This window comes from Poeciliopsis prolifica, unplaced genomic scaffold, assembly GCF_027474105.1.
Source record: "Poeciliopsis prolifica strain line A6 unplaced genomic scaffold, Auburn_PproV2 SCAFFOLD049, whole genome shotgun sequence".
In the NCBI taxonomy this organism is placed as follows: Eukaryota; Metazoa; Chordata; class Actinopteri; order Cyprinodontiformes; family Poeciliidae; genus Poeciliopsis; species Poeciliopsis prolifica.
In genome coordinates this window covers 4,014,961-4,031,292 of record NW_026562424.1, presented here as the reverse complement: position 1 = coordinate 4,031,292, position 16,332 = coordinate 4,014,961, and the positions used below count along the sequence as shown (strand labels likewise).

The 16,332-nt window shown below is 35.9% G+C and overlaps 1 protein-coding gene across 1 annotated transcript; it reads right to left on the bottom strand.

Annotated features, from left to right (window-relative positions):
* Positions 1-225: 225 nt before the first annotated feature.
* slc4a1b (solute carrier family 4 member 1b (Diego blood group)) lies at positions 226-15,817 on the bottom strand. Its single transcript, XM_055058013.1, has 18 exons — positions 15,725-15,817; positions 13,511-13,556; positions 11,747-11,925; positions 10,837-10,972; positions 9,480-9,552; positions 8,066-8,108; positions 7,769-7,953; positions 7,472-7,682; positions 5,971-6,174; positions 5,745-5,893; positions 5,473-5,667; positions 5,128-5,376; positions 4,495-4,584; positions 4,233-4,399; positions 3,231-3,472; positions 2,975-3,144; positions 1,957-2,130; positions 226-1,879 (listed from the first exon to the last, which is right to left on the bottom strand). Exons 3-18 carry the CDS (start codon positions 11,901-11,903, stop codon positions 1,799-1,801), a joined length of 2,526 nt encoding a protein of 841 aa, XP_054913988.1. The 5' UTR covers positions 11,904-11,925; positions 13,511-13,556; positions 15,725-15,817; the 3' UTR covers positions 226-1,798.
* Positions 15,818-16,332: the final 515 nt, after the last annotated feature.

Genomic DNA, 16,332 nt, shown 5'->3' with positions numbered 1-16,332 from the left:
GCAAGCAACGTATTGATGTGCATTACTGCCATCTACTGGAGTGGAGTTTGGACCGGGATGCTGCATGTTTAATGGAACTTCCGTATGAGCGTCCATGAAGGCGGAGCCTTTCAGAGGAAACAGCCAATCAGGAACGAGACTATAGAAACGTCGCTAAGCAACGGGAAAAGACATTAAATGAGAATGTTGCGTTTAAAGTGGTAGAATCTGGCAGCATTAGAAAACAACATGAAACTTGCTTTTTTTTAATCAACCACTTTTTATTCTTGTGAAAGTTTCACATCCACATATGTAAAGTACTGAAAACTTATTTTGTATACATTTTGTACTTTTAAAAAGGAAGTTAAAATGTATTCGGAGACCTAATCTGCCTTGCATGAAATTGAAGGTGGGAAAAAACAAATATTGCCCTGAATTTAATCTATTACTCTATTAGATCTGACCTGGACGACAATTTGTTTTTTTTCCAGTAAGTGTGTGTGTCTGTTTTGACAATCAGCTGGTGACCTCACGGTTTTTAATGCGTCTCTTCCTTAGGATGACTACCTTTTAAAAAACATTTTAAAACAATTAACATAAAGCACACATTTTGTGTTGTAGCACTGGTGTAAAAAGCACATTTTCTTATTATAACTTCGAACAACTTCAGGGTTGGCTTTCTGCTTGTGATTCCGTTACAGTAATGCAATAGAAATATAACAGATCCTTTTGCAACCCTTTAACTTTTATAATGAAGGAGTCATGTGTTGGATTTTTTTCTAAATTCAGTGATAAATAGATTGGATGTGATGTACCTGTAACTCCAACAAAAGGCTAACCAACAAGACATAGAATTAATACATTTTCCTTTAACATTTACATTTGAGAAGTCAAAAAGATAGCAACTGCAAGCAAAAAAGTGTTTAAAAACACAAAAACCGCCATCTTTTGCATTGCAAAAGACCACTGTTGTCCTATGTTAAAGCATACGTGAATTTTGCTGCACAAGTAGCATATAAATGACAAAACCTTTTAATCAGAATTTGACTTTGAGTAAGCAAATTGTTCTAATATTATATTCTGTGTAGTTGCACAGAAAAGACATACAAGTTTGGCTGCGAATGCAATCATTTTAAAAGTACATCTTCTCTTTTTTTTTTAAATTACTTGTAAAACGCTCCTCTGTTTGTCATGGACCAACTAACGTTCAGTTCACATGCATTCCATAAAAATATTGTGTAAAATGCAGATGTGCTATACTTTCTAGTGTGAGAAGCTAAAATTAGATCAAGTCTTCCTCAGTCAGTGCTTTCTTCTCCATTTACATTCAAATTTCAATAATCAGTCAAGCTTGCTTTTCTTTTCTCAGTTTTGAATTTCAAATTATCAATATTTTGGGGGCTCGTCCAGGAAGCCCCTGACAATATCAGTGCATCAAAGATGAATTATATTTTATGGAGAGCATGTTAACAGTTGTTTTGTGATAGTCAGCCATGAAAATACATTTGAGCCTTTTTTTTCACAAGCTTTTTTATTTTTTTGTAAAAATACAGAAATCATAAAATGCTTAGCTTTGAAAATGCATAAGCAAAAAATTTTTCTAAGAATATCTAAACTAAGGGGCTTTCCAGAAAATGCTAAAGCTGTCAGTAATCACCCTCAATAAATATAATCTGCATCTTCATTTATCATGATACAGTAAATAAATATTAAATAACTTGCGTATCAAGGAATTGAAAATTCACTTGAACCTAAAATAAAATAACTATGCAGTTCTTTTAGGATAAAAAAAAGTGTCAGCAGCCATTATTTCAGATGTCTACAAAGGCATCTGAGATTCACAGTACACATCCTGTCCAGGCTCCTCCTCAAACATCACCTTGGCGTCATCAGCATCCAGCTAAAACAAACACAAAATATGGGATTTATGCATGCAACAGAGCAATTTTTCACATTAAATAATGAGAAGACGCTTACACATTTCATTTCCAGTTCGGTGAAGAGACGTCCAGTCATGACCGTTCGTAGAGGGATGGTGAGGATGAGAACGAAGGGAAGAGCAAGGGATATCGGGCTGGATTTTACGAGCCACAGGATGCCGAGGCAAACTACCTGGATGGCCGTATACAGGTGCATTCGTCCTGTGCTTACCTGTGTCAAACATACACAAATATCAGTCAAGCAAATCAGGTTTTCAATATGATCAATCAGTCAGTCAATCAACCAATCAAGTTTATCTGTATAGCATATTTCAACAACTTGGCTGTTCAAAGTGCTTTACATCATAAAAACACAAAAATACAAAATCATAAACAATAGAAACAACATTTTATTAAGTTATGTAATGTTTCACTTATGGTTCAAAAGCAATGCTAACCATGGGAGTTTTTAGTCCAGATTTAAAGGAACTCAGTATTTTGGTTGTTTTACAATTGTCAGGAAGATTGTTCCAGATTTGTGGTGCATAGAAGCTGAAAGCTGCTTCCCCATGTTTGCTCCGGTTCTGGTTCTGCAGAGCAGACCAGACCAGAGAAGACCAAAGAGGTCAGGAAGGTTCATACAACAGCAGCAGATCTTTAAACGGGTGATTTATAAACTAACAACAGTATATTAAAGTTTATTCTCTCAGTGTAAGGACATTAAAACTGGGGTGATGTGTTCTAGCTTCCTTGTTTTAGTCAGAACTTGAGCAGCAGATTTCTGGATCAGCTGCGGCTGGAGGATTTTTTTTAGCCAGACCTGTGAAGACACTGTTGCAATAATCAATGTGACTAACGATAAACACAGGGATGAGTTTCTCTAGATCTTGCTCAGACATTAGTCATCTATTCCTGAAAATGTTCTTCAGGTGGTAGAAGGCCGACGTTGTATGAAAAAAAAACTATTGATAAAATCGCTACGTATAATTACCTACATATTGAATCTACATGTTTTTTGATACGCTTCTTTTCTGTGTTATGCTTTTCAGCTCCTGTGAAAATGAGAGAACTCTTACTCTGGTGGCGTAAGGTTCATCTGGATGGTATTTCTTTGGAATGAGGAGAAGCAGCATGCGATCCCAAAGCTGGATACCATTCAGTGACGTCACTCCCATGTAGAGGAAGATCCCAAACAAAGCTGACATGGGAATCAACTTTAGGATTGGCTCCATTAGAATTGATAAACCTGGATGTACAAGGATATTTTTGTCATAAAAGAATCTCCGTTTCCAGAAATCAATGCATGAGAAGAAGACAATAAGCAGGGCCTACCAACAAGCAGAGCTACCACAATGCCGCTGATTCGCTGCTCCACTACTCTCTCTATCTTGGGTTTTGTTCCTTTGCTCATGACTGTGAGAGCGTTGGCATGGGTCACAGATCTGACCGTGGCAGCGCTCAGCCAAGGCACACCAAATATGGCGCTGAGTCCGCCCATGCCAACCATTATCAGCAAGTCAGAGTGGAACCCGGAGCCTTTGGCCATCTTCCGCTCAGGTTTACTGATGATCAGACTGCTCAAAGACAGGAGGGATAAATAAAGGTAAAGAAAGGCCACATTCTCTGGTGCTAAAGATCTAGAGGGAAATCACAAAACCTTTCCACAGTTTGACACTTCATAACCCCAAGTGTCAAGATATTTTGTTTGGATTTTAAGTGGCAGAACAACACAAACTACATTGGGGTTTATTCAGCTCTTCACAGGTTTTTGTCCAGCCATCCATTGTGCATTGAACTCTGAGAAGCTAAAAATATTCCTCAAAGCATGATGCTAATGCCTCCATGTTCTTCTGCAGTGAAGATGCATTCAGTATAATGGTCAGTGTTAGTTTTTCAAAACAGCGTTTTGGCATATAGGCCAGAAACACCTGTTTGATCAGAATCAATGATAACATAATTTTGTAGATGATGTTTACCCTCTTCATTGTGGCAAATGTAAATCGGAGTACTATTGGCTTTTCTTTGGGAGTAGATTTCTTTTCACCAAATTTATGGATGGCATGGTTCATAGTTGTCATGTTGACAGATTCTCCCTGAGCTCCTTCAAAGTTACCAGGGTGGTTTAGAGAAAAAAGGGCAGAAAATACTTTATTTGCCATCAGAAACATGTGAAAAAGAAAACATTTATCTCAAACTTCTCTGTGTTGCTCTGTCACATAAAATCTGAACAAATTACCTTAAAATTACCTCTATATTTTGTTAAAGCTTGTGGCTGTAACAAAATATAGAAAAAGTCAATAGATATATCTGTTTTTGCAGGACACTGTAACTCACGTAGTGATCTGAGACTCCAAGAAAATGAGAATGAAGACAAGCAGAGCAGGAACGCAGGATGCAAACATCAGCCAGACGGGAAAAGATTTGTGCTCCCCAAAGGGATTGATAAGCCAGCCTCTTTTGGCCGGATTAGACACCATCAGGCCTTTAGGAACAACCAGTTTCTGCACATCAGAAGTAAAAATATTGTCAGTTCAGGACATTAGAGGTTTACTGTCTTTTCAAATTTACCATGGATGCTTTGAAATAAAAGGCCAACCTGAGTGTAGGTATCTTCAATGTTATAGTCCACAACAATCATGAGAAAAATTGCAATGGGAACTCCAAAGTCACCAAGCAAGCGCCTGACCTGAAGGAGACAGGCAAAATCCAAAATTGTTGATTATTAAATCCACTTCTGTACTTCAATAAATTGATTTTTTTATTACAAGAATAAAGTCATGATGTTACAAAAAGAAAGTCACAGTAATATGAGAATAAAGTAAAAATAATATGGGAAAAATGTCAGTATTATCGGATTGAAGTCATAATGTTTGAAGAATGAAGTAGTAATTTTATGAGAACTCTAATACAAAAAATAAAAACTCAAATGGACAATTTTTAGCATCTTGTCTTAAGACATTTTTATATAGTCAATATTATGACTGTATTTTATTTGTAGCCTGGCTTTAACTACTCTCAGAAGAGATGACTGAAAAGAAAGTCACATTTTCCTTTTTAGAAAATAGTCAGATTTATTTTCTTAAAATCAGAAATCAGTTCTGTAATGAAAAATGTAAGATCTCATTTTTAAGCCATATCAAAAAGCTCAAAATTTAATCTAGCTGGAATTCAGTGATGAAATCTAAAAAAATAACCTGCAATAATAATGTCAAAGGACTTAATGACTCACATTTCCGGGAAGGAAAGTCCCGTTCTTAAACTGCCGCAGGAAAAAAGCGATGAAGAAGCAGCCAAACATCAGGCACATGGAGAGCAGGGCCGTGTTCGGGTACGGTGGCTTCACAGTGTTTTCAATCACCGTCGTGTTTCCAGTTTGGTTGTCATACGCAGTGATCCTCTCCACCTTTGGGTGCCAGGGGTTTTCCAGTGTTGCATTCACATGATCGTAATTCAGAATCAGTGGATGCGCCTTGAAGGTCTGAGAAGAAGTTGACAGAGAGTTAACAAAGAGATGTGAGATGATTTATTTGAGGAGAGAGAATATATATATATATATATATATATATATGTTTACCCTTCCTAGCTTGGCAAAGGTTTCATAAATGAAGATGATGGAGATGAGAATGGAGAAGATTTCCTGGGTGAAGCGTGAGATGTAGCGCACTAGAAAGCTGCCCTCAAAGGCGACAACGATCACCACGATGACGACGAGCCACACCCCGACCCACACCCTCCCCACGATGTACTCGATGTCCTGGGACTTGCAGAACTGGACAGAGAAAACTCGGGATGAAGTGAGCCGTGACCATGATGAAACGTTTTTAAAACCCAACAGTTAAAACTCACAGCAAAGAAGGCCTCTTCAAACACCAAAAGAGGGCCGGAAAACCCAATAACCAGGATGGGCTGAGCTGCGACGAAGCAGAAGATGATACCCTGGATGCTGGTGGAGATGAGGAGCTCCGGCACACCCATCATGTTCTCCACCTTATCAGCTAAAGAGGGAAATGTTTGAAAGTTATTCAGGGACTCTATCTGAAAAATAAAACCAGATTTCAATTTGGTTACACACCCAGCAGGCCTCCAAAGGTGATGGCAGGAGACAAAGCAGCAAAGTAGATGAAAATAATGGCGGCCATAGCCTGGGGGTTCAGGGCATCGGTGAGGTCACTCTTGTAGTATTGGTAGCGTCTTTTTATGTCTCGAATCATCCCGCCGAATGGCCGACCGGTGCGTGAAAGGGGATCTTCAACAGAAGCTCCACTCGCTATAGAAACTGCAGAGAAATCCTGTCAAATTAAAACTGCTCCCAAACTTGTATGTTGGTGAACATATTGGTCATAAATAAAGTAAATTTGAACACGTTCTGTCTTGTTTTTTTAACTTCATGTGATGCTTTTTTACCAACGGAAGCACAGAGTACCCAAAATTGTACTCAAGTAAAAGAGGCAATAATTTCACATATTTTTACTCAATTAAAATTAAAATGTAACTGTCCAAGAAATTACTCAACTGAGAGTAAAAACATATTTGCTCAAGTACTAACTGATCAAATGATCAACTATTTTATATTTAAAAATTACATAACCAGACATACCAAAATATAAAGTTAAGTGGAAATTTTGGTATTTTAAGGGACAAGATGACAACAATTCATATAAGTAACAAAAAATAACAAAGTTGGGCAAAAGAAAATGTCAAGTAAGAGTAGCAATACTTCATGATGAAATTACTCAAGTAAAAGTAAAAAGCAGATTAAAAAAAACTACTGAAGTAGATGTAATTGAGTAGATTAATTTAATCTGAATAGTGAGGATATACTGGGATCAAGAGTGAGAAATTCACAGCGTATCTTTATTTATTTATTAATAGTTAAGGATCAACTGAAAGTATGGAAATTCAATTTTATGAACAACTATTTATTGATTTAATGCTTTCTAAATGCTCCCACCTGTTCATATGACTATAAGCTAAATTTACCATCTTTACCATCCTGGTTTATCTGGTTATCTTGCTCCAGAGTTAAATAGTGATTCAATTCCAGAGAGATATTTCCCCTTAGATGTGATGAGAGTATTCACCAATCATTATTTCGCAGCTTGTCAGATTAACTAGTGTTAATAAACAGTGGTGCTGCTGTTTTGTGTGTGGTTTGGTGCAACATTTATTAGCTCCACTAGTTGAAAAAAAGTAAAAGAAAATAAAAAAGACTTAAAATAAATAAATGCTATAAGTAAGTCAAGACTGCACTCTTTGTGACTGTTCTCTAACCATTGAATATTGTTACCTTACCAGCATACCCACTGAGTTTGGTGTCATGGTAAACAGGGATTCTTCATCTTTGTTTGAAACTGTTAAGTCATAACCATAACTGTTTATATGGCCAACTTATGTCTGAGCTATTTTCATCTGGCAATAAATCTCCATAAATCTTGTAAATTTATGGCAATTTAAGTGTATGTTAAAATATAATTCAGGTACATTTTCAAATATGAGTGTGAGATCATGCTCCTGCAATAAAACATATATTTTTGCACATTTTTACTAGAAGTGGTTTTAAAAGTAGCTTTCACCTCTGCGAGTTTTGGAATCCCTGCGGAGCGCCAGGTCTTGAGACTGCAGTCTGTCCTTCAGGAGTCTCTTCTGAAAGCTGATGATGGAGCTGAGCATCCCTTCATTCTTGATTTCAGTGGGTGGGATGATAATGCAGCAGTTGATAAATTCCACCAAGGCATCCGTTAGCTCCCTGGCCGTCTTTGCTTGAAAGGCCTCCTGGTTAAAAACCTTGGATGGAGAAAGTGGGGAAACATTTTTAATTTCTCTCACAAATAATTTGATATAAAATTTGGTATGTTTGACAAATGTCTCACTTTATCAGCCATCAGAGCGGCAGCAGCTCGGCCAGTCTCATGGTAGTCCAGGTCCGCCTTGCTTGGGCCAATCAGAACAAAGATGAAGCGAACGGGAACCGGGGCCTCCAGAGCCGAGTCGAGGGCCACCGCTTCCTTCAGCCGCACAAAAGCAATTGTGGCTTTCTCCAGAAAGTCCAAGGCTCCTGGTCAGAAGGAGACAAAGTAAATGTTGTATTTGAACTTGGATAAAATAAAACTGATGGCCGTAAGAAACCAGTTTCATCAGGCAAAATAAGAATAGAAATTGGAGCTCACCTACTAGCACCATGGAGGCCTCAACATGATCGCATTCATCTTTCTGGTCAACACAGAAAACAAAAATGAGTTAAAAATATATACTTTATCTTCAAGAAGGTTCTCATCTGCAGAGGTGAATAATGTACCCAAAACTTGTACTCGAGTAAGAGGAGCACTACTTCAACATATTTTTAATCAAGTAAAAGTAAAAAGTAGTCATTCAAGAAATTACTCAAGTAAAAGTAATTAAGTCTTTGGTAAAATATCTTGTTTTTGTTAAAGTTTCATATAGAAAGAAACTGATTTGGAAAAAGTTTCTTGTAAAAACATTTTGTCATATTTTGTCACTTGTATAAATTATTGTCAATTTTGGCCTTAAAGTGCGTCAGGGTTAGGGTTTGAAGTTCGTTTCAGCTCAATTTTATTTCTTGGTCTAATGATGTAATTCATAATTATTAACTGATTGATAATTTGATCAGTTTCTCAGTACTTGAGTAGACGTTTTATCAAACACCTTTATACTCGAGTAATTTCTTGGATGGCTACAATTTACTTTTACTTGGGTAAAAGTGCTGAAGCAGTGCGACTCTTACTTGAGAACAATTTTTTAATATTCTGCTCACCTCTGAATAAAAGTACAATTTTATTCAGAGTAATTGAAAGTAACTGAAAATAATTTCTTCTTGAGTAAGAAATTACTCAAGTAAGAGTGATAAAGTATTTGGTAAAACGTCTGCAGTGCTGAGTGACAGATCAAATTATCAATCATTTAATATTTAAAAATGACTAAAATGATGATCATTAAATAAAATCAGAAAAAAGAAAATGTTTCCAAACCAGTTTCTTTCAATAAAAAAACTGCCAGTGTGTGTCTGTGTTTGGTGAATTTTTAGTTAAATCGTGTTTGTTTTTCACTCAATGGGTAGAAAATCCAGAAATTTTACTCAAATAAGAGTAGAAATACTTCATAATAAAAAGACTCAAGTAAAAATAAGAAGTATCGCGTAGCAGAAGTACTCCTAAAAGTAATTTTTTTTCACCAAATTATATAATTAAATGTAATTGAGCAAATGTAACTAGTTACAAACCAATTCTGCGTATATGTTGCTGTATGCCAGTGCTTCTCAATTCCCTGCTTTGCACGTTTTAGATGTATTTCTATTCCAGAACAGCTGATTCAAATGAAGCCTGTTAATCATATATTATAATGTTATAAAAATATTAAATCCAGGTGTGTGGCAGAAGGGAAACACCTAAAACATTTTGGAGAGGGGGGCATGAGGACTGGAATTGAGAAACACTGCTGTATGCTTTGTCTTATGCAAAATGCTTTCCTCTATGAAGAATTAAAAGAAATAACATCAGTGGTTATTCTGAAAGGCAGCCTCATTGTTTTATCAGAAGGAAAGCTTGGTTCCAGTGGGGAACTTACTCTTTCTCTGACAGAAAACCTGTGCAGGTCCTTCCCATCAGTCAGCTTTTGGCTCTCTGGGTCAGCGGATTCACTACAGGCAGAAACGTCACAAGCTTAAAGCTTGTTCTTCACATATGTAATGCACAAAAGTCAGTCAATTAAATCTTCTAATTTAAATTAAAAAAAAAATCTGAGTACCTTGATGTATCAAAGATACTTTCAGATATTTTGTCTAATCAGCAAATGCAAAAAAAAAAACACAATCATTTAATAAATACGAAACCAAATCCTATCTATTCATTTATCTATTTAAGCTACATCCCAAAATAATATATTGATTTAAAAATAAATGCAATTGTATTTTGAAAATGATTTTATTCTTTTGCTTCATACTGGAGTAATACATGATAGCATGCCTTCTCGTCCAACATCAATGTCTGACCTCACAAATGCTCTTCAGGAACGATATTCAAAAATGTCATAAAATACACTCTGAAACATCATGGTTGAAGCTGTAACAACTCCAAAGGAGGGGCAAATGAGTGACCAAATCTATAATACTACTACTACTACTACTACTACTACTACTACTACTACTACTACTACTATAATAATAATAATAATAATAATAATAATAATAATAATAATAACAATACTACTATTACTACTACTACTACTACTACTACTACTAATAATAATAATAATAATAATAATAATAATAATAATAATAACAATACTACTATTACTACTACTACTACTACTACTACTACTAATAATAATAATAATAATAATAATAATAATAATAATAACAATACTACTACTACTACTACTACTACTACTACTACTACTAATAATAATAATAATAATAATAATAATAATAATAATAATAACAATACTACTATTACTACTACTACTACTACTACTACTACTAATAATAATAATAATAATAATAATAATAATAATAATAATAACAATACTACTATTACTACTACTACTACTACTACTACTACTAATAATAATAATAATAATAATAATAATAATAATAATAACAATACTACTACTACTACTACTACTACTACTACTACTACTACTAATAATAATAATAATAATAATAATAATAATAATAATAATAATAATAATAATAAAGTTTTGGAAGGTAACTATTGTCAAGATTGGTTGCCTTGCAGGCCGATTGTTTGGTGGTCAGTGATGGGTTCCCTTAATCACAGGTTTGGGCGTTATAGCAGCAACTTTCTCTAACTAAAGCAGTTAAACCCAAACCTCCTGAGTGGAGCTTTGGTTAATTGCCTCAGCTGAAAGCCTAAATGTAGGTCACCATGTTTGAGTCACTGCTGGGTGGCGTCTCGAAGGATACCTGCGGTTTTGAAGCAGAGCGTTCAGCACACCTTCGCGGTCTCCAGATCTAATCTCTTTCTTGCTAACCAACTCGCCAACCATCTTCTCAGCGATGGCAGCCAAAGTTTTCTCCTCGCAGTCAAAGATTGTCACAACTTGAGAGGAGAAATATTAGTAGACATTTTAATAGCACGAGGAAAATTATCTGCTTTCGCACCATTTTGCAAAAGCAGGATTCAAAATTCAATTATGTACTGTACTTTTGAGAAAAAATGTGTGCACTGCAAATGTAGCTAAGCTCCTGAATTTGAAGTTCTCCGCAGAAATACTAAGTATTTTTGGTCTATTTTTCAGTGCTAAATAAGAAATAAGAAAACATGACAAGATATTTTCCACAAATCTGGAATAAACTTTCAGAAAACTGCAAAACAGCTGAAACACTGAGTTCCTTTAAGTCTAGAGTAAAACCCAGCAGTTTAGAGTTGCTTTTGAAACAGAAACAGTGAAACGTTAATCAAAAATCTGATATGTAATAATGACAAAATGTAATGTTTCAGTGTTGACTGTGCGTTCTGTGACTTTGTGTTTTTATTATGTGAAGCACTTTGAAATGCCTCGTTGCTGAAATGTGCTATACAAATAAAATGTAATTTGATTTGATAAGTGAAATAATCTGCCAGTGGAGCTAATATCTTTTCATCAATGTTAAACTTAAAACAAGCTCTTATATCTTGCTGAGATGTTACATGTAAGTTTTCTCTTATTTCAAACATATTAAGATGTTTCACAGGAAACCAGACCAAAAATACTTTTGTGTTTTTGCAGTGTGTTATAAATCAATGTTTAAACCTCTAAGGTTCAGTTCAGACCTTTCAAAACACAGTCAATATTCCCAAAGAGGCATTTTTTTAGAAATGTTTGCCACTGACCGGTGTTCATGGTGCGCCGCAGCTGGATGAGGCTCTTGAAGGTGAGGTAGGAGATTTGGGAGGATGCCCACACCCCAGCGTGCGGGTCCAAGCTCTCTTCGTAGCCCGCCCATCGGCCCGTCTCCTGCCAGTAGCCCTGCTGCTCCTGCTCCTTCATCTCCGCCTTCCGCTTCACACACCTGTGAGCGGACAGAGGCACGCGGAGGTGAGGACATGCTGCAGCTGCTGGTTAAATGAACTGGACTGGTGGATGAACTGGAGCTGCGCCGCCTACAAGCACAGCCTGAGCATGTGGTTTGCAGCTGAGGTTTCTGCGACCGCTTCATGTACGTGGCCCGTGGGTCAGATAAATGACGGACAAGACAGTGGCTTGTTTGTAATAAGTAGAGAGCGCAACCAGAAGATCTGCTTCCTCTTAGCCTGATGTTGAAGTAAACTCTGGTTGAAACAAGAGAATTATTGGGAAACTATCTCTGATTTTTCTTCATACAGTTAAAACATGAAGTTCTTTTGTAATTAATCAGCTGATTCTTTTTCCTGTATTTTTTTGTTGTTGTTTTAGGTTCTATTACCTAATTTTGGATGACAGGAGAAGCGTCAGAAACATTTAAATGACTGAACGTTTGGTCTAATTATAGTGCAAATATCTTAGTATACTAGAAATAAGACCAGATTATTTTATAATTAATGTTTCAGAAAGATATAGTTGGTTATTTTAAGTAAATAATTCCTCAATAAAAAAAGTTATTCATTATTTAACTCATAATACATTTTCCATCAGTATTTAGCACTTATTGAGTGAAAACAAGCTCATATATATTGCTGTAAAGTTACTTGTAAGTTAACTTTGTTTTATTTCAAGTGTACTATGATAATAAGATTTTGTGTTTTTGCAGTGTGTCATACATTTTTGTGCAGCCTTCAAATCCATTTTAAACTGTCTTCAGTTGTTCTCTAAACAGTGAAACTGAAACTGAAGAGGATTGGAGTCACAGAAAAAAACAAACAAACATATGAATCCTGAAAACAATGTTGGAATTATGAGATTGACTTCAGATTTTGTAAGTATAGCTACTCTGGGAAGACGTCTGTGGTTTGTTCATTAAGTTAAGCGAATGAAGAATGAAGCATAGGAATGGCAGCATAATGCTGTGAGGATGCTTGTCTTTAACAGGGACATGGAAACAGATCAGAAGTTGTGATAAAAAGCATCAAGCGCCACCATGTCTGGGTCTATTTCTCAAAATCCCAACCAAATACAATCAAGTTTGTGATAAAACAATGGAAACACTCAATGGGGCGTGAATACTATTGCAATGCCAATATGCTTGATAGAGGGCAACTAAACTTTCTGCCGTGGTCCAGTTGACTTCTTTTCAAGCACGTCAGATTACCGTGACCTGGATCACTGGAAGACTTCAGAGACCACAGGATCAGATAAAAATCACCTTCATGCTTTACTGCAAGGCCCAAACACACAAGATATTATGGGTGTTGTTTTCCCCCACAGCGGCAACAGGGACAACACCAAGTCAGGACAGTCGTCTCCGACAAATTGGACATGGATCAAGAGGATTTGGGAAGGTGATGCTTTGTGTCTAAAGCAAACACGGTGGCTATCCTGTTTCAGGAGGAAACGGGCTGCAGGATCTGCTTTGTCGCTGGTTTCTGTCAGCAGCCTGAACGACGGATCACTCTGGACACCTTCCACCGACTTGTTTGCACTGTCAATACGTCTTGAGTGGTTTGGTATGTGCCGTGTACCTGGCAGTCTTTCACTGGGATATCCGTTGGAGGTTTGTCTTCCTTTCTGCTGAAAGAAACAGTATTGAGCAAAATGGAGATGATTTCAAAAATGAACATATGAATATAGTCAAGTGGTTGACAGGGAGTTTAATAGCACTACTTCATCATATTTTTACTCAAGTAAAAGCAGAGTTATATCTACTCAATTACATTTACTTAAGTAACTTGTTGGATATAAGGTACTTTCAGGAGTATTTTTACTACTCTGTACTTTCGAGTAACTGCTACTTGTGTAAAATTTCTGGAATGAAAACTAAACATGTTTTAACCAAAACTTCACCAGACACAGACACACGCCTGCAGATTTTGTTAAAGTTTCTGATTTTTGTTTTGAAGAAACTCATTTGGAAAATTTTATTTTACCTTTTTTTTTTTGTTACTTATATGAACTGTTGTCATTTTCATCCTTAAAATACCAACATTTCCACTTAACTTTATATTTTATATCTGATTATGTAATTTATAAAAAAATTTTTCATTTTGTAAAAACATTTTACAAAATGAAAAAACGAACACTTTTTGTTCGTTTGTGCCTTTTTTTTCCATTGCAGTTGGATCAAATCTCTGTTGTGTTTACATAGTTTCTATTTGATCTGAGATCAAACCTGAAGTTTCATGTAACAACAAAAAGATTTATTTCCAAAACACAGCTGTTCAAAGAGCAGTTGATTCAGAAGATTAAACTGGGATGATGCTGCTCAGCCGCGGGTCTGGGGTGTGTACCGGGCATCGCTGCATACTGAGGACGTTTTGCATAATCTCTTACTCTCTAAAGACCGATAGGGTTCATAGTGCCGACAGCATCCTGCAACTTTTAGATGTTACTTTGGTTTAATAAAGCCGAAACAAATTTCAAAGGACCTAATTATGTGAATCAGGTGTGTTGACGTAGAGACACATCTAAAAGTTGCAAGACATTGTCCTTAGAGAGCTGGAGTTTGAGATTTGTGCTTTATTTCACAACCTTAAGGTGGATCATTATTGTTTGAGCTAACTGGTTTAAGTGATTTAAGTTTAATGCTTGAATAAGTTCAAGGTTGAACACAAATTAATAGAAGCCAATGTGGTTACATGTGTTGACTCATTTATGATGCCTACTTTGGACTTTTTCTGGAATAATCACTTAACTTTTGAAGACCAGTAGTAAAACCAAATCTTCTTCCTGTTGCTGCAAACCCCAAACTTTTAGAGTTGCTAAGTTCATAAAAAGTTGGACTGTGTTAAGAAAGAAGAGTTTGTGATTTTGTTTGTTTATATATGATGATGGAGTCCATGATTCATTGACTGCTTGTAAACATGGGAACCAAATTGACTTTGGTTTTAGTTTCAGGGTTAAACTGTGAATTTGTTAGGTTGAAGTTAAGGGTCAGAAGATTTTAAATGACTTAACATTAAATCTGTGGCAGGCAGGGATATCCAAAGATAATCTTGAATAATATGCATATATATGCATAGTAAATATGCATTTTTTTTTTGCTTAAAAAGCCAAAATCGAGGACACATTTTTATTCATAAATTTAAGGGGTGAACTTGAAATGAGTCTTCAGGACTCAACTTTTTAGCTTCCAGCCAAAATAATAGGGAGGTTCAACTATTATGTCAATAAAATATTAATTAAATGTCAAATAACAGGAAAAGAAGCCTTATTTTAATAATAAAATGTTAACAAGCCTATATAAATAAAAAGTATAATAGAAACTTCATTGAATAGAAAACACAATATTTTAAAAATTATATATCTGCAAGATTCCATTCTGTAGCAAGAATAGATTCCATACTACTATTTTATAGAATAGAATAAAAATAGAATAGAATAGACATTCTCTGTCTTTTTGATTTGAGCATTAACAAATGTCTTACATTGCACAATAGTTTCCAAATATTTATTTGCATTTTTCATTTCTATTTGTCGCCACAACTTTTCAGTAAACAGTAAAAGTAATAGCTGCTACAACCATCATATTTTTCTGAAAATTTCGTTTAAAAACATTCCAAATTCTGCAGAAATTCTTCACTGGACTGTGGAAAGCACCCAACGCAACGATGACTCTCAGAAAATAACACGAAGCGCACATTTTCCAGGAAGTGTTCTGCTCCCATATTTTTCGCCCTGCAAAGTTACAGCTTTACTTGCATTCAAAACTTCATCATAAAAAAAAAAGTGACACCTACCTTCTGCGGGCAAAGTGCTGCCATGTAAGTGTCCAGGATGGCAAAGAAGTGTGACTTTATAAACACTCCCTCTTTCTGCATATGTAGATGCATGTTATGTTATGATGGGTGGGACTAAAACATGTGTGCACAGAGTCAGACGTTAACATGGCGACTTTAATTCCTTGGGACATCCTTCTGCAGCGCAAAGTGTTCTGCACTAACCCATAATATTGATGGTGAATACACTGACTTGGCATGCAAGCAAACCAGCCACACTGTGTCATTATACAGCCAGCATCTTATCAAATTTTTGTTTGTGTTTATTTGACAACAAAGTCTTTGATTATGCTGCCAGGTTTGCCCTTTAACCTTTGCCGTCTTCTTTTTCTCTAAACTGTTCAACCTTGTGCTTTAACTTGATGCCTACTTTGGGATATGCGCTTACAAAATATAACACAGTGAGGAAGACGGGCCTATAAAACTGAACAAAATGATATTGGAGCAACGTTTCACAAACTTTAACAAACACTCCAGGACCATCTAACTTTAAACTGCCCCACAATGACACATCTTCATATATACAACCTGAAATAAGAATATTAATCTTTCCTCACTTGCTGTCACAA

Coding starts and splice junctions, on each gene's coding strand:
- slc4a1b (XM_055058013.1), bottom strand. CDS start 11,903: ATGAAGGAGCAGGAGCAGCAGGGCTACTGGCAGGAGACGGGCCGATGG. Junction 7,683..7,768: donor CCGCTCTGATGGCTGATAAA/GTGAGACATTTG, acceptor TCTCCATCCAAG/GTTTTTAACCAGGAGGCCTT. Junction 4,585..5,127: donor GGACTTTCCTTCCCGGAAAT/GTGAGTCATTAA, acceptor TGTCTCCTTCAG/GTCAGGCGCTTGCTTGGTGA.